The following is an 18,919-nucleotide window of genomic DNA, read 5'->3' as shown; positions in this document are numbered from 1 at the left end:
TTTTTTTTTTTTTTTTTTTTGAGAAGGCAATTTTGTGAGCTATTTGACCTTTTCCATTTTCCCAAGGCCTTACATGAGATTAGATCTCTTCTACAGCCTTTCTTACAATGTGATTGGACTTGTTTAAGATTTATCGTCATATCGTGTTTGGTCACCTGAGCTTTATTGAGTCACATTGTTGGGGTGTCCTGAACATGGAGGTGCTCACTTTGGGACCGAATCAAAATATTACTAATATTACTAATCAGTTTGGCTGAAAATCTGAATTATTTTACACAGCATAGGAGAGCATCACAGTATTGACTGTAATTATTCTAGGCGGATTGCAGTGCAGCTCGTTTTAGGTTTTGAATAATGAAATCCACATTGTCTTCATTAACAGCAGAAATAAAGAGGCTTAAGCGTGGTGAGATGTGGTAGGAATTTGTGTGGTAGTGGAGGGGTTGAGTGAGGTAAGCAGACGGGTACCCCTTGCCTTGACGTGTATACTAATTACTGTCGAGCAGAGGAACTGGAGTCAGGCGCAAGGCTGCGAGAAGCTCTGACCCAGACCCGAGCTGCTCGCCGCGATCGGCCCCAATCGGGCCGAGGCAGATCAGTTCTGCCCCACTAACCCTGCCGGGACCCAACCTGCACCTCCAGCCAGCACTGCATAAATAGGTGGAGGAAAGAAAGGAGCACAGCTCCACCTCCCCAGACAGAGCAACTGGGAGGATAGATTTAAGAGAAGTAAATTGGAAAATCAAATGAGGGCTTTAGTCAGCCAGGGCGAGATTTGCAGAGCTGTCCGCCGGGCTCTGAGAGGCTCATCCATCATGTCCCACAAGTAGTCAATTCCTCTAGTATCTGTAAATGTTTTCAGATATTAGCCAATTTATATGCTCCGAGATTCATCATGGAAAATCAGCTTTATCGGGGCGCGTTATCAGCGCCCCGTCTCTCCTTTGCACCATGAAGTTTGATGTACGAGCGCCTCTGCAGCTCAATGGTTTATGCGCTGGAACCGTCCGTAAGGGGGTATGTTGTCGTGTGGAATGGGAGGGTGTTTAAAAAAGGGGGGTATTTTAATTAATAAACAAACTTGCATAGGAGCTCATCAGTGTCAGGGGCAATAACGATCATCATCCGTTATTGTTTATTACAGTCCTCCCTCAACAAATGTTGGCTTCTAATGAGGTTTCTACCATTTTTTTTCCTAGATAAGATAATGACTTTTTCATCCTGGTGGAGAAGGAGAAAAGATATAAATGATAGGACTAAGGGGAGAGAAATCATGCAAGGTTAGGCTCATTTCTCCTGTGCCATTCATCATTTCATCAGAGCCTGATAAAGGCACTGGTGTTTTCTCCTTTTCTTTTTTAGTAAACACTGGTTCTGTGTTCACGTACAAGTCCCAGAGGAGGTGAAGCTGCTCTTTTTAGTATTCTCCTCCACTGCACGCTTCCTCAGATAAGGATACCTCAGTCAGAATTTATGCCGACACGGGACAATTACAATAAATTTGGTGTGTATTTACAGTGCTCTATTGTGTGTTGTGAAATCGTGCTGCAGGGGGAGTTTTGTGGTGTGTGTGTGTGTGTGTGTGTGTGTGTGTGTGTGTGTGAGAAAGGCGGAGGCGTCTTTAATAAATGTATGCTGATGTTCGAGGCTGCAGTGATGCGAGGATGTTAGGCTCTGTTGTTATTTACTAGGCTGTTTGGGCGCAACGGCGGATCCCAGGCTGCAAATGGCATTACAGCTAGTGATGAATGAGCATTAGGCTAAACTCATTTTAAAAGCAGCCTGATTTATTAGCATGCTGGCCTTCGGATTTCATCAGGTCAGCGCATGGCTGAAACTGCACAATGTCAGCTCCAAGGTCACCTTCTTTGCAATCGTTTTTTAACCCCGTCCCTCAGAAAATGGAGGGAAAAGAAACTCCACATATTATGTCCCACAAAACAGAAAAAAAAAGAAAACCATCAGGCAAATGAAAAGCTGAAATGCGATCTGTGTGTGGAGTGTGTGTGAGAGGCACCAAAATTTGATGGTGGTCAACCTCCAATTATGAGTGCTAGTAAGACAAGAGCTTTAATGGCTGCTGTTTGCCTTCAGGGAGGTTTATTACACAGTACTGTTTTGCAGGAGCAGCGTCAAATCTATAAAACTACCATTAGGAGGAAAAAAAATCAATCAAAATGCCATTAAAGTGGAATAAGTTGCCAATATTGCTGATGTGGTTGCGGGTCCTTTGATTTTCTTTCAGATTATTAGGCACAGTCGAGTAGTGACTTTGTTAAGGGAAACGAGTGTTGTTGGGGAGTAATACGTCTCGTGGCTTCATAAAGTTTGCTGCCTCATATTTCCCGCTTTATTGATTATCCATTATCATTTGTCATGAGGTGTCCTAACTCAAGGGGAAAATATAACCCTCTTTCTTCAGTGGCGAGCAGCACCAGAGCGCCGTATAGATCTGCGTGTGAAGGTACCAATCTCTGAGAAAAATGAGAGGAGAAATAAGGTGCCTCGCAGGCCTAGGCTCGGCTCTGGAGAGGGAGAGAGGAGTGCTGACTGGGCTTTGTTCTGTCTCTCTAGCAGCGGCAGATCACAGCGTACACCTCCTGTTTGTCATATCTTCACCAGGGGTTTGGAATGAGACATGAGGAGCAGCACCTCAGAGAGAGCTGGAAGGAGAAATAGAGGTTTATGGTTAATAAAAGCATGAATGGTATGAAGATCATGGAGGGACCTGAAAAAGGAGCTTAGTGTTTCTTTAGTTCATCGCATCTCTTTTCCTCTAATCATTCCTGTATTTTTAAAATCTGCTTTGGGACCAAATCTCCGATGCCTCCTCTCTATCTCTACCTCTATTTCTCTTTCACCACTCTTCTTTAGAAGATAGAAACGTTCCTGGAAGTGTCAAGGCAGCAGCAATTCTTCATGACCACATGTATACATCATTAGAATCGTGCACGTCCGCCATTTCGTCACACGGCGCTACAATCCATTTAATCGGAATGTGCGTGAAAAATGACTTGGAGATTTTTGCCTTTGCAGTAATAAGAAATCAATCCAGTGGCCTACCAGTGTGATTTATAACTTTAGTGCTCCTGGAATGGGGTGAGAGATGCAAAATATTCATCCTTCATAACACGACTGAAGCATTTATCTGCGCAAAATCTCACTCAGCTCTGAGCTTCCACCCAATTGAGTACAGAACATGTCAGAGTAAGTGGTGTAAAATATGGTATTTGTGTCTATAGCTGCACTAACAGTGATATATCAATGCCATGACCTAGTCAATTAGGGCAAAAGGTTTCTTTCCTGGCTGTCTGTTAAACTGTAGTTACATAGTAGTGATATGCTTCTGATTTTTTTTTTTTGCATATGTGTAGATTTTATTATTATTATTATTATTATTATTATTATTATCATTATTATTATTATCATCATCAGCATCCAAGCAAGTCCTGAACAGCATGTTGCGGGAGCCATCTTTAATTCCAGATGTGCATCTAGCCAGACATGTGGAACAGGTACGCTCACTGTCTCTATCACTTTTATGTATTAAATATAAATGCATAACTAGTGACTAATGATGCAGCTGAGATGTCCATGTGAAGTTGATGATGTCATCAGTATGTGCCTTTGGCTGTACATAGACATGCATGATAATTAACTTGACTAGCCATGTATCCAGCTCCAGTAAATAATCCAGTGTCTCATATTTGCTAATAGCATCATGCGAGCGTCTGTAGTGGTGCGTGGCATGAAGTCGTATCCAGTGTTTGCCTCCCTTCCTGCTATCAGTTTAACGGGTGCACAGAGCCCCTCTTCCACCCCCCTTAGCCATGCTGCCATATTTCTTCCCCCTCTTTTTCAGTGCACCATAAATGACTGCTGTTATGGACCGCTGGTCGACTGCATCAAACAGTATCCTTTCCCATAAAATTTTAAGCCTAAAGTTGACGAGGAGCTATTCACGGAGATGAGATGTGTCTAGCTTCACCTGAAGTTCTCTGTGTGTGGGTGTGTGTGTGCATGCATGTGTGCACCTGTGTGCGTGCCTGTGGGTGTGGGTGGGTGTGTGTGTGTGTGTGTGGGTGTGTGTGGGTGGTTGTGGGTGTGATTGTATCTATCTATAGGTAGGTTAATCTACTTTTCTGTCAGTCTCCATTTATGCATCATTTCAACATGGTGGACGCAGCTGACGAGGTTGTCTGAGACTAGATGCAAACAGGAAGCAGGACTTATCCAAACAAGCTTTACATTCACTAGCTTCATGTATTTCACAGATTTGAAGTAAAATCCCTTTTAACTCTCTTGCTCTCTCTATTCTCTTCCTCTTGTGTGTTTAAGGGAGATTTATCAGCACCTTGGAGAGTACTTGTCAGGTCACCATGATAGACCTTTGTCCTTCGTCCTTCTGTCAGGACTTCTTCTGTCTTTCAGTATTTTACACACCATACTCATTCTGTTTCTCACCAATTAGCCTGTTTGCCAAATCTAAAACAGAGATATGTAACTTCATTCTTTTGATTCATTTTCTGTTTGATCTGAGTTTTACTGACTGTTTTAATTCAATTCAGTTTTATTTATTTATAGCCCTCTTATTGGACATTGTCACAGAGCAGCTTTACAGAAATCCAGATATAGATTTAAATTTGTCCCTCATAAACAACACAGGGGTGACAGCGGCAAGGAAAAACTCCCTGAGAATACATGAGGCAGAAACCTTTAGAGGAACCAGACTCAAAAGGGAACCTGTCCTCTTCTGAGTGACACTAAATAGTGGGATTATAAATCTAATGAGTTCGATACACAGCTGTATACTATAGAGTCACACATGTGCTATGTTTGTTGAAAGGGTCTTGAGTATGAACATCAGGGTCGTTCTGATTTCCTTAGAGTTTTAACTTAAAGTCTGTAGTATAAAAGTGAAATTATCCACTTTTCAGTGTCTGGGACTTGAGCGTAAACTTTTACGCACAATAATACAGTTGAGATGTGCATGTGAAGTGATGATGTCATCAGTAAGCGTTTTTGGATGTTACATACACATCCATGATAATGAACTTGGCTATTCATGTATCCAACTCCGTTATTGGTGCATAGCATTAAGTTGTATCTGGTGTTTGCAAAAACTTTTTTGGAAAAAGTTAAAGCTTTGGCAAGAGTGTGTAAAGAATCACAGAAATCATCCAAGCATGGAGTTAATAAACAATTAATAAATTAGTAAGTAATTAATATTGTATTTAACTAGTTTAAAACTATTTGTAAACTGCATCCAGCATTTCTTATCTAGCATTTCTGGTCAAGAAATCCAGCTGTATCCTTTAGCTCTATTTTGCCACATGTGTCAGCTTACCAGCGTGTTAAAAAAAAAAAAAGCTCCTTACAAATCACAGTACATAGCAGTGTTTGGTCAACTGAGGGTCAAATTGCTTTCTCAATGCAGTCAAACTGTGCTAGAGTTTGACTGAAACTGGAATTAGTCCACCTCGGTCAGATGTTTTGGTCCGCCCCCAAACAAGTTTCACAACAAGTGCAATTGCTGTGTTCTCACCTGCCTAAAGAACAACACCAAAGAGGACAAAGCACCAGAGTTCAAATCAAATGCATTAAACACTGCATATGTGAAGAGACTGTCTGTCAGACATGCTCTCACTCCACTTCCAAGAGAACTCTAGTATGGTTTGATTGCAATGAGAACATGATTCACCCCTGATTCAAATCCTTTTAGGAAGTGAACCAAATTTTGATGCATATTACGGGTTACAGGCAGCATTTTGGACATGTGAACTGCTGACTGACTTGGCAGAGGACAGAGCTAAAGTGCTGCAGAATTAGAATGTGTTTCAAAAATACATGGAACAGAAATGTTGGGTATAGTTCACAAAAATACCAGTGTTTTCAAATTATTTATTATATTACATTACAATACATTATTTAATATTTTTGTGCACCAGTTCCTTTTTGCCTGTGTTTGGATGAACATGGCATTTTCAGCACCACATTTCTGACCAGTGAATGAACATCTTTCTGGTCTGCTTAAATTCACTTGAACATACCCACTCATAAGTTTGTACTCCTGGCTACAGCTACTTATCAGTGCAGCGATGCAGTCTCAGTGATCAGAGAACAGGAGACGGACGGTTATGGGCTGTCAGAAATGGGTCGTCATCTAAATACTGCACCCATGAGACTATTTTGTGTGTGTGTGTGAGAGAGAGAGAGAGAAAGATGGAGAGAGAGAGAGAGATGGAGAGAGAGTTAGAGAGGTGGAGTTGGTCAGTCTACAGGCTGTTTAGGACCAGGCAGCTGGGGACCACGCTAGACTTGTCTGTTCTTGGCCACTGAACCCTGTCCCACCCTGCCCACCATCGTTGTCCTGCCTCTTTACCTCCTTTCACACTTCTCCCTCTAGCATTATTCCTCATTCACTTGCTTTTCCTCTGAGGGTTCATCAAACCAGCCCACTCGCTCTTCTTCTGGCGCTGCACCATGACATCAGGGGACTTGCTCCAGTGCCTGCACCCAGACGTCCCCGTAATGACCCAGGCAGTCACTCGTCTCAGTGGCATGTCTCTGCGGAAAGGCACATGAGCTCATTTAGCAGGAGTTAAGCATGAAATCAGACCTGATCTGATAAATTGGAAATGTTAAGTACATATCAGTCAAATAAATATCAACAACCTGAAGTGTATATTATATACTGTCCCAGTTTGATATTATGGAGTGGTGTTTTCCCAACCCAGTGCACATTTGATATTAAAGTTTGTTGTGCTGTTCTTTTGCATTAGGTATACCATTTAATGCATTGTGGCACTTTTCATCATTTTCAAATGCAATCCCAGGTGATTGTGATCTTCATCTTAAGTATCGTTTAGTGACTGGGGGAAAAATATTCACACACAATCCTATTGATTCTCAACTTTATTGCAGTTTCTATTCCCAAGCATCCATATTATATTAAAAAAACCACACACAGACAATAGTACACTCTTCTGGTGTTGCCACAGCAACACTGCTCAGTAACTTGGGCGTTTCCATAGCAACCATGCATGCAGGTAAAATTGTCCCCATTTTATGAGTCAAATTTGACAAGTTGCCTTTTTTTCTCTTGCTCTTCACTTAAAATTAAAATAGCATGCATTAGTCTGCTGTATCAGTCAAAACATGTTTACTCAAATAAGTGTTTCGAAGTAGACCGAAAGGCATCATGTGCTGACTTAATTCTTTAGTTGTACTTAAAAGTTGCTTTGTGCTTTTCCTAAACTGCGCATCATCAGCGCTATTGGTCAGGAGCATGAGGAGATCCTGCGAGAGAAACTCAGAGAGAGGAACCTCTCCTTTGTAGGTAAGCTGTTTACCACTAGCATTCCTATTTCCTTTTATTTGTGAACAGCATTATATGTGAGGATTTATTGTTCTTTTATTACCTGTGAATTAAAGCCACTGGGTTTTTGACCACTGTCCTCTTCGTTCTTGAATTTATAGTAAACGTACGTAAAGTACGTAAAATCTTCTTTATGTAATTGTTTTGCACTCGTTTTCAGAATAGATTGTACCATAAATACAACAGACAGATGCATATTGACCCGCTGTCTCCCAACCCCGCCACAGCCTAAGCATCATGATGTTGGAAGACTTAAACTTAAGGTTGTGAGTAGCCAGGTGTGAAATTTCCTTTTCCTTTCCCATCTCAATACCCTACAGAAAAGCAAGCAGGGTTTTTCGAATCAGTCTTTTTTCTGTCATTAAGAAGATATCATTTATTTGGGCCCCGAGTGCTGACCTTAGCAGAGACGGCCGCGAGGACTGTTCTAAAACTGTCAAAGTTTGGGGCGCAGGGGTCACAGAGGCGGCCTCACCCAGCTGATAAATGGATTGGAAATAAGCTCCCCAACACTAGGGATGGCCCATTAATTTTAATCAACGGTGATGTAAAAAGGCGATCGGCGCCGCATGACGGTGTCAACAGCCCGGCAGGTGTCGAGAGAGAGAGAGAGAGAGAGAGAGAGAGACCACACAGCCCGGACCCCCTCACAGTCCAAGACCTTCAGCCCTCTTCCCCCTCAGCCCATTAGTCGAGCTTGGCTGAAGATGGAGAGGCCAGCCCCTGGAATTGAATGACCTGGTCAGCCTGAGATTTAATGGAGAAATCAGGTGTTCCGCAAATAATGGTCGAACCGCGCCAGGAGTCAAGGACAATGGCTGAGGCACACGCGCACAAGGGTCATGCTTTCAGCTGCTGTAATGCCAGCCATGTCCTTTCTGTTCTTTATGAAGCTCACCAGCTCAATGCTTTCCACCGCCAACCTGCCCTGATGGATTTTTGTGCAGTGTTTGCAAATCATTGGCAGATGTAAAGTGTGATGATTCAGTGTGTGTAAAAAGCCTGTGCTTTCTGTGGTGTCTGTTGTATTACATACTTGGTAGGAAGTCAACATATAAATGAGTTAGTACTAGAAGCACTAGGTATGCATTTTTTTTATTATTATTACTTTGTTTTCCAACACACTCCTACTCCTACTTTTCCATTTATGCACTATAGGCCAGTGATCTGGAGGCGAGTAGCAAACCCCATGCTGTTTTGTTATTAGTGCCCGATTATGCTAAAGGTCATTTTTGTCACTTAGGCAAAAAGTCCACTTCCTTTTTGCTGAATTTGATTAGTACGATTTAAGTAATTGCCTGAAATGTTTCCCCTCAGATGAGAATCAGCTACGGGCCAAGGGTTATGACAAGACCCCTGACATTATTCTAGAAGTCCCCATTGGTAAGTCTTTGGAGCATCAGTAAGAAAAGCATCACTTGGTCAGTCAGCAGTGACTATTATAGGCCTAGAGTTATATCAGACACAATCCCAACTGTCAAGCTAATGTTAAAATAATGCCATTTCATGTCTTATGATTTTTTTTTTTCTTTGAATACAAACCATAAAAGCATCTTGCAAGAAAATACCACATGTCGCCTCAGGAGAAGCTTTTCTTCATGATAAAGTTAGATGGATTTACACATCTCCTGTCTGCATTCAAAATGCCATAGCAAACTAAAGCCAGTGCAAAAACAGTGATACACTCTTTCATTTTTTTTTTGTTTCTTTTAACTCACAGCTGTTGAAGGCCACATTGTCCACTGGATTGAGAGCAAGGCCTCATTTGGGGATGAGCAGAGTCATCGCACTTATCTAAACGAGCAGTTCTGGAGTTACTGGAACAGGTAAGAAGCCTGTAAGAAGCCATGTAAAGACTTTAGATTCTTACAACTTCATTGCCATTGCAAGTCTCAGTGATCACATTTTACTCTTAACTCTACATATAACAACATGGATAACATCGTTACTTCTCATTTTATCTTTAATGATGTCATTTAGCCAGCATTGTTAGAGCTTGAGTCTTTCAGTTTGGCTTTGATGGTATGATTTGTAGTGTTTAATTTCTAAATATTAACATGTTGCCTGGTGAAACAGTTATGCTAACACTATGAGGCTTTCCATCTACCTCTTGTATGGGAATTTTGTGTATGTGTATTATGAACTGATGAAGGGAAAAAAAATATAAAGACAATATGCAGGGGGAAAAGGAAACTGGTATATTGCTGTTAAATCTGAGCCCTTTCTAAATAACAAAATATTTTCCTGTTTAATTGTATTACCAGACAGCTGTAGTCCAGATTACTTTTATGAGAATGTTCATATGATCATGTTTTTGCACACTAATCACAAATCTTCTCAAAAAGATGTGCAGTATTCTACATATTATATACAGAATTTTAAAATTGCTTTTGACAGAGATTTATTTTTAATGGTGCTGAATACATAAGGAATAAAACACGAGAATAAATACACATCCCAAAATGTTTTATTCCTCTAACACCCCAGCAATTTACCACCGATTACAAGTTTTTTTTATTTATAAAGAATGTCACATTGTACTTGTACAGTTACATTTAATGTTTTTAAAGTTACATTTAATGCTGTGGAACGTCCAAGAAACAAGTTAGTTCACTTCCATGACAGAAATCTGCTTTACCTCCGACTGTTACAAAGCACTTACACTGGAGACTCCTTCCATTAATGCTACCTAAACGTCTCCTTACAGAAACTTCACCATGTCAACAATTATACTTTTTTTTTGTTAAATAACAGCACACATTATTAATTTTTTTTTTATTATTATTATTTTTATTTTTAACCTTCAATTACATGGAGTGTCTGGGAATGAGCTGTTGCTATAGAAACTATAAAGTATTAGAATAAGCACTGCTGTCAGAGCTGTGGTTATTGAAAATTATTCAACACCTTCTGATTAATCAGATTGGAGGATTCAACAGCACAGTGGTATAAACATCTATAAGTAGCTCATGTTTATGTTGCGGATTGTTTGACTTACATTTCTTTATATGCACAGGCTACCCACATCTATGCACTTTGGGTATTGCAGTATTTTCCACCTTAATCGTGTTACGTCATCTTCAGAAAATTCAACATAACCGTAGTTGATGGAAGCACAAATTAAGTCAAATTTTCTTTTGCCATTTTTCTTTTGCTGGTTGATTTAAACCTCTTGCCACTATATAACATTATACTAGCCTCCTCTAATCCGGCTCAGTCCAGAGGGCGTTTTACTGTCTGGCCTGTCAGGTGGAGTAGGTACAGGGCTTTCTTTCTTACACTGAGAGGATAAGAGCAGACTGAGCCTGTGCCACAGGATTGGCTTGTGGCTTTTTAGCTGAAGGCTGGCTACAGAATCAGCCGTCTACAGATTGACATCATATGCCTCTATATAGCTGCGTTTCTCTGTATTTCCATCTGTGCATATGTGCATGTGTGTGTGACTGACAGGATGAAGGCTCAGCATGTTCTCCGAGAGAGACGCGTGATCGTTTTTAAAACCAAACAAACTACAGCAGGCTTTCTAAGCAAGTCGTACGTTTGAGGTCATGTAAACAGCTGTATTTGGTTTGTGAAAAAGCTTTCTTTTCCAAACGATTCATCACTGCAGCATTGTACTTCACATACAACAATGAAGAAGTGCATGCAGCTTGAAATGATTTTTCACTCCATGGAAATATGGGACATGTAAGAGGAAAAAATACTATTAAGATAAAAATAGTGAGTTACCATCAAAAGACTTCTCAGCTTACTACAGTGTATCTATTTTTTTAATATAACACAGAGATGGCTTTTTATATTTAAAGTCTGAAACAAAATACATGGAATAAAACATAACAGAATACTTCTACAGTTATAGAAAAATAATCAACAATGGTGGTGTGATGCTGTTACCATTCTGAAGGTGATTATTTTCCTACAGCATTTTTTTTCCTCTCTTCTTTCTCTACTGATAATAGTTCTGACACTGGTGACTTCTTCCATAAATGTTTTAAAAAAAAAAAAAAAACAGAAATCCTCCTGGGGTTTAGATATATTTCTTTGTTAAATAACGTTTATTATTAAATCTGTTTATTATTAGAATTAGATTATGTGGAGTGTCTACCATACAAGACCCTGTAAATTTACTGGGTTTTTACTGTTTTTTTATTTTTTTCAAAGTATTACATGCATTTCATGAGGTTCTAATGTTCTGAGAGTATAGATGAGCTCTTTTACTTGCATTTCCTCAATCCATTGCTCCTATAGCAATAACTAATGAAAATGTCATAAATGTTATGATCATTGCTCTTGAAGTATCTCACTAAGAGAAAAACGAATAATGCGCGGTTGATCATAGCCTTTTTTTCTGAAATGTTTCTCTATATCCACAATTATTGCGTACACTGCAGGCAGTTACTCCCTGGATTCATCTTCAGTCTATACATATATACATATATACGTGTGTGTGGCACAGTGAAAGTGCTCACACGTCTGTAGAACTGAAAGGTCACCCCCACTAGCCAAGCTGTGGCTGATGGCCGGCTGACACATTGTGACATGCTGGTGCAGAGCCGCGAGCTCCTGACCTCAGAAACCTTGTACAGAGACAGCTACACACACCACATCCTCCCATCAGCCCACTACAACGCAAACGTTTTCTAGATTACACCTATTAGTCAAAGTTTGCGAGCCATGGATTAATAAGTCACCTCTAAAATGAAGGGATGCTGAGTTTTGAGTTTGGAAAGCACAGTGACATGATGAGCAGGAAAGGGCAGCCCTCACGTCAGCTTAATGATGTCTCCTGAATGTTATTTGATGACTGGGTCATCACCTTCAGAGCAGGAGATTAGTAAAGTAATTATTTTCATTAGAACTGAGCGTAAAGCAGTGCCCTTTGACTTTGTGTAGCTGTCTTTAATGTCCTCAATCTAAGAAGGGTTATTTAGGTTTTAAATAGTCCACACTACTGAAATGACTGCTGTAGATTTATTTTTAGGGCCTTGTATTTTCAATGTCTATGTACCTTGTATTTGTAGGCCTTGATTTCAGTAACAGATGCTGCGTCTCAAGTGAAGATGGTTCCTACAAAACTGTGCAATGAGTCGAACCCGAACTGCCAAGTGATGCCAAAGTTATAATCAACTGTGTGCTATTTTCTCCATTTTGTGAGGTTTTATTTGGAAATGGCATGCGCAGGAATGGCAAGCTGTGCAGGAGATTCAGAACTCACTGGAGGGTGATAGACTTTGAACACTTCAGCTTTTAGTAGGCCCCATTAAAAATCTTAAAAAGTTGTTGAGCAGAAAATACTGGCCCACGACTTGGAACATTCCTAGACTATGAGGGACGTTGCATTTAATGAGACAACACTTGAATGAAAACAGTCAAAAGTGACATATGTCTAACATCGTATCCTTTTATGCCATTATTTTCTATGATGAGACACAAAATCATTTTGATTTATCAGTGCTGCTCATTGCCTCTGATGCAGCTGTGGCCTTAATGATGGATGCACTCTAGCAGAGGAGGTTTAGCTTTACAGATTTTCTTACAAAGATGTATTGTACATGACGGTGAGGACCTTCCCATCAGTATTCAGCAGTGGCTTTCCTGCTCATGTGTGTAGGGAGCTGACAGTACCCATGCCGTCATGTTTGTGGGCTGCCTCACCCGATAAACTCTGCCCTGTCAAAAAAATGTCAGCCCCTTCAAAATGCACCTTTTGGAGCTCCCTTGTAATTTTTAATTGACATTTACATTTGACATTTTGAATGCGCTCTCCCATTGTTAAGCCTGAGCAGTTGGAGAGCCCCCCCTACACACACACACACACATACACACACACACACACATCCTGCACTACACTGCCCACTGAACTGATGTCAATGCAATGAGAGTGATCGGGTGACATCACCCGCGCTTTCTCTTCTAATTTACAGTATGGTTTGATGTGGAGGCAAGTGGCCTTCTTAGATCTGTTCATTCGTTCTGTTGGGGGAGAAAAAAAAGACAGTGATCCACTGAAAAGCATGCTGGGTTTCCTTTTGACTGACCTTCTTAACATGACAGTCGCTCATTTAATTACCGCAGCACTCTTGTGTGACGGCTCTGCTGATTAGCTTATTTATGTTTTGTGGTTTTAAACTAGTACCAGAACTTCTAGCCTTTGTTAATCGTTCTTGTTTACTCTTAAGCACTGCAAAAAAAAAAAAAATCCCTGAGAAATGGTGTTGTATTTTTCCTCCAAATGACACAACTAATTTTCTCTCCCTGACCAAATATATTCATCATCCAAACAATAGCCTTGCCAAAACACTAACCTCGTAATACACTTTCCTCAGTGGAGTGAGGGGTAATGATGCTTCGCATATGAAGGCTGCAGATAGAAAAAAAATAGAAAGGAAAGAAAGAACGAAAAGCAAAGGAGGGGAAAAAAGCGTGTTCAGGCCCACTGACTGGATGTGATGACGAAGAAGCCATTGGTCTCATCTTACCATCAATCTTAGCTGCTGCCTTTGCCATGCCAGGGAGCTGTGTGACGGATGTGCTGATAATTGAGTTATCCATCTCCTCCAACTATCAGACTTGGATAAAAATTATTCACTGATGGTGAATATTAAGCACATTATAAGCCTCGTGTGTGTTTTAGGAGAAGTGCGTGTAGTTAAACATGGCATGTAATGAAATGCGGCTTCGGGCTAACGTTCTTCCCCGTCATGAACCGAGGGTTGAGCTGTTGTTGGCAGAGAGTGGACCAGTAAATATAAACCTACGCAAAACGAATAGGAAATAGTGTCATTTCTTCCGAACATAACTCAGGCTATGAATTAGACCCATTGAGCCTCCCTTTGAATGTCTTGACATTTCTTTTTTTTTTTTCCCCTTAATGCATGCTTTGTAAGGAAGTGGTCATCTCTGACTGGGCTTGGTCAGTTTGTCTAACATCCACTTCAATACCACAGTGATGTTAATCCTCTTGCTGCTAGCGCGTATGTGCAGTCTGAAAGGATTGAGTGTTATCCTCTTCTCATCTTTCTCTCCTCCCTGCCTCTGTCCTGTTCTTTTGCTTTTATATTAGTAAGCCTGCTGGTTGTGCTAGCAAAGATGCGCCCGCTGTTATGCGCGCGTTCATTTGTGCAGAATGAATCATCAACCTTGTGTGTGCGACTCTAAAGTGAGCCATTGAGGCTGGAAAAATGCTGCCTTCTACAATATACAGCATTTTCATTATTTAAGTAAGCGATAAAACATGACATGGTGTGCACCACAGCACTGTTGAATCTGACTGATCAGAAAGTGTTGATTAGTTTTCTATAACAGCAGCTCTGACTGTAGTGCCAGCTGTAATCCAAAGTTTATATTAGGTTTATATTAATGCACTTGTTTTAATATATATTGTTTCAGCTTATTCACAGAGACTTGTATGGTGGATTTGACACAGAATCTAAAACTAATAATAAATTTATTTTTAATTGTTCATATGGTGAAGCTTTCTGTAAGGATACTTTATTTAACATTAATGGAAGGAGTCTCCAGTTTCAAGTTTTCCATCATGAATCTTCTATTTGTTTTCAAGATAGAGGAGTTTGTGATTCCTGTTTCATGACAAGCTGTGTTTTTTTTCTGTCTTAATAACTTGAAGAGAGAGAGAAAAAGAGTTTGCTGAGGGAATGCTTGTTGCTAGCTGTTATAAAGTGAGTGAGAACAGGAACTAGCCTGTCTTGTGGACGTTCCACAACATTAAAAGTAACTATCAACAATTAAAAGTATAATGTGTCATTTTTAAAAAATTAAAAATTGTAATCAGTGACCAATTGCTGGGGTATAAAATGACTAAAACCCTTCAGGGCATGCTGTTATAGGAAAATAATCATACGTCGGGCTGCTTCATAACACCTTGGTGATTAGTTTACTATAACATATATATATATATGTATATATATATATATATATACACACACACACACACACACATATATATATATGTATGTGTGTGTGTGTGTATATATGTATATATGTATATAATATATATGTATATATATATATGTATATATGTATATAATATATATATATATATATATATATATATATATATATATATATGTATATATGTATATAATGTATGTATGTATGTATAATGAATTTAATACACATTTTTTTAATTTATAGTTAGGTTTAATGTTGTGGAACATCTGTGGAAAAATTAGTTCTTGTTATACACATTACATTGTTATAACAGCTAGCAGTGACTATGTGACTATTATAGCAGCCATTCCCTCAATAGCCCATCTTATTTTATTAAAGTTCAAAGACAAAAATGCAGCCATCTGGCCTAAAGACTTTCCTCTGTTGGAAAACTTAATGTTATGGCTTTCCTTTTGACTGTTACAAAGTGTTGACACCGGAGGCTCCTTCCAAAAATCCTTCCAATCCTCTCATCACAAAAAACGTCACCAATATCAGTGATTACACGCATTTGTAATCACGTCTGCTGTACTAGTCGTCATGTAAGTTGTTACTACAGAAACAATAATTGAACGGGTGCAGTAATATAAATCTTACATTTGGCACTACTGTCGAGCCCACAGTTAGAAAATTAATCAGTGTCTTCTGAGTAATCAGAATCCAAAACAGCATCACTGTGGTATACATAAAATTACTGAACAAGGTTTTTTTTAATCAGAAAAAATTAGTTGGCATGTGATGGTAATGGCAAGATTGCATTATTTCCTGTGTGAGAGGTGAAAAAGACTTTATTACAAATGAAGGCCTCCCATCCCAGCCTGAAGTTAATCAGCTGTGCGCTCCGTGTGTGCTGCACGTCTGTCAGAGCTAAAAATGTTAGTGCTCCTAATGGAGGCTTGAAAAGGTTAGATCTGATAAAAAGCTGTCAAAGGTTGAAAAAAATGATTTATGGCAATATAATGGGACAATATGGCTCATTTCTCCCACATATGAAATGGGGTTAAGACTTTTGGATTTGTCATATACATCATGCAGTTTGACCACTTAGGAGGAGTTGGTATGAACACGCTGTCTGTGTCGTTCTGTTTGTGGCTGGTTAAAGCCTCAGAAAGAATAAAGAAGTCTTGCTGTATTGTGTGGCTTTTTAATCAGACTGTTCAAATTGTCGTTTGAAAATATTTATTCGCTGTCTTGCGTGTTTAATGTTTTTTTAATTCTAACATTTTGTTGACATTCCTTCCGTTTGGGAGTTGCTGACCACTTTAAACTTTCTTCAATTAATTTTTCTTCTTTATGGTGTCGATTTTTAATAGAGAAATGGGATGTTAATTCCGTTTTTAGTCTTACGCTGGTCAATCAGATAGCCCTGACACAGAATTAATTTTTTGATCCAAGAATGTGGACTGTGTGCTCATTTTTAATGGAAATGTCCATCATAGTCCCACACATCATCTGAATGTGATGCTGGGAATATATAATTAAAAAAGACATGTTGTAATGACTTTAAAGCAGAAAGCTTTTTGTTCCTTTTCTGTGTGTTTTTGCCTAGATTGGTATTTTGAAGGTAGAGGTGTACTGACCTGCAGAAGGTCATCAGCAGGAGTGAACAGATTGAGTGTGTCACCCTAGAGAGAGGGAGCGAGCAAGAGAGAGAGAGAGAAAGAGAGAGAGACGTCCCTGCTGTCCCATGTCCACTGATCCCAATGAGGCTGGACATTACAGGGTGAACCCTGAGGACAGCGCCTGTGCCACTGTCATCTGTGATGCACACACATTCAGTCTGCTGAAAGACAAAAGCCACAACAATTTTTAGTCATTCTTTTCCCTGTGAAACCTAAATCGTAACCTATCTGTGTTATGTTTATGAGCATGCGGTTCAGTGTATTTCTGATTTTTCTCTTTTATCTTGAGAGTAATGCGAGCATGTTCCTGGCAACATTTTTGATCCACTTGCCATGATGTTTTCATCTTGCACCTCATTCCATGCAGAACAGAACTAGTTCTTTACTTCCAATATTTCAAACCATATTTTTGCTGAGTTCTCATGAACAGACCCTGTGCAACAGCGAGCACTTTGTGACAGATTAATTGTTAAGAGCTCTGGAGAAATAAAGTTGACAGGAGATGACATCAAGAAATCCTCTTGGAATTTGTGACCCTCAGCACATGACATTTACCACTGCGATACACCCAAGCGCAAGATGTATGACCAACAACTTGGAATACTAATGGCGAATGACAAGGTGGTTTCATGCTTTACAGATTTCAATGCATATTTAGGCACATTGTTTAACGTGCTGTGCATGTAATCCGTGCGTTTCAGCCTGCCGTCGGCTGCAGGGTTTAGCCTCCACTAAGCCTTCATTTCACGTATTTATTCTGGAGGGTTTGTGCCGGCGCATTATACAAATTCGCCGTTTAAAGTTGAGGTTAAGAACGGCTTTGACGCGCAGGAGGTGCTGGGGAAACGAGCAATGGGACACACAGGCACACGGGTGCAATTTCTGAAATCTCTGTCTGACAGTTGGAAAGAAAGTCACAAGTAATTGGGAACTAGAACATGCCATTTCATTGAATTCCTGTTTAGTTATGGAACTTTTGTGTCAGGTTAGTTTTTAATTCCCCCCCCCCCCCCCCCCCCCCCCACAGATTTCTTAAATGTTCAGATATACATCATTGAAGCTAAAGAAGCATATGCAGGATTTTCCATGCTTCCCTCCACCTATTTTTTTTCCCCCCATGTCACCCCTTTCATTGACCTTCCGGGTTTCATTCCAGGCAGAAGTCAGCAACATTTGTCATCCTGGTGAGATCTTGTCTGGGGGCACAGAGTGCAGTGTGACTTTATTAAAATGCCTCTTTGTAAAACCCAATCTAACAGGAGAACTTTGATGGCTAAAATGGTTTTGAGCGCACACGTGTCTCTGACCCCAGAGATACCTGGAAGTACGAGACGGCAAACACGAGAGGTTATTTTTCTGGCAAAAAAGGTATCTTTGTAATAAATAGACTCGGCGCTTGGGGGAAAAACTTTCACATATCTCACATGTCAACTTGCATCAGAAAATGTGGAAACAATACAAGCAATTTCATGGGTGTGATCCTTCTTTTGGAGGTCTTAATGGGGTGGAGGTTATGTACAGTGTAGGAAATAATTGTGCTTAGTAAAGGTGTGTGTGTAAAACTAAGAGGCAAGAAATAGCTTTGATAATTATTAATATCATTTATGAAGAAAAATATATTTGTATGTCTTTCAAAATTGCTTCTTTTAGCCATCTTAGCCATCCAACGTTTTCTGGGCAAGCTCCAGCATTGGACCGGTTCACCCACAATGGTATTATATCTTCTGTAGTTATCCGTAATGAGCATATCCCAAAAAGCCACTGACATAAGTACTGAGAATCAGAACAGAAATGTGATTGTTTGCATGACCCTGTGCTGCCCTGGGTTGCTCAAACTAAAGCTGAGATACTGGTTATTTCTGTCACAGTTAATATCTGAGTCGAACTGAACTCTATCCTTTCATATTATTACCTCATTCAGTTTTTATACATTTGTTTTTAATATTTCCATAATGCCCAGATTCGCTGT

At 39.9% G+C, this 18,919-nt stretch overlaps 1 protein-coding gene across 4 annotated transcripts in view; it reads left to right on the top strand.

Moving 5' to 3' along the window:
- The window catches only part of cdin1 (CDAN1 interacting nuclease 1), a 61,941-nt gene that overhangs the window by 24,236 nt on the left and 18,786 nt on the right, over positions 1-18,919 (top strand). For 3 of the 4 annotated variants that reach the window (XM_026934528.3, XM_026934530.3, XM_053237573.1), the window contains 5 exons: positions 3,436-3,515; positions 3,863-3,912; positions 7,272-7,339; positions 8,696-8,761; positions 9,099-9,204. In XM_026934528.3, coding sequence (XP_026790329.3) covers positions 3,436-3,515; positions 3,863-3,912; positions 7,272-7,339; positions 8,696-8,761; positions 9,099-9,204 — 370 coding nt within the window. Of the gene's footprint in view, positions 1-3,435; positions 3,516-3,862; positions 3,913-7,271; positions 7,340-8,695; positions 8,762-9,098; positions 9,205-16,877; positions 17,914-18,919 lie in introns of those variants that run through there. The other variant, XM_026934531.3, reaches the window with a different exon arrangement.

This window comes from Pangasianodon hypophthalmus, chromosome 10 (genome assembly GCF_027358585.1).
Source record: "Pangasianodon hypophthalmus isolate fPanHyp1 chromosome 10, fPanHyp1.pri, whole genome shotgun sequence".
In the NCBI taxonomy this organism is placed as follows: Eukaryota; Metazoa; Chordata; class Actinopteri; order Siluriformes; family Pangasiidae; genus Pangasianodon; species Pangasianodon hypophthalmus.
This window is presented reverse-complemented; position numbering and strand designations above follow the sequence as displayed.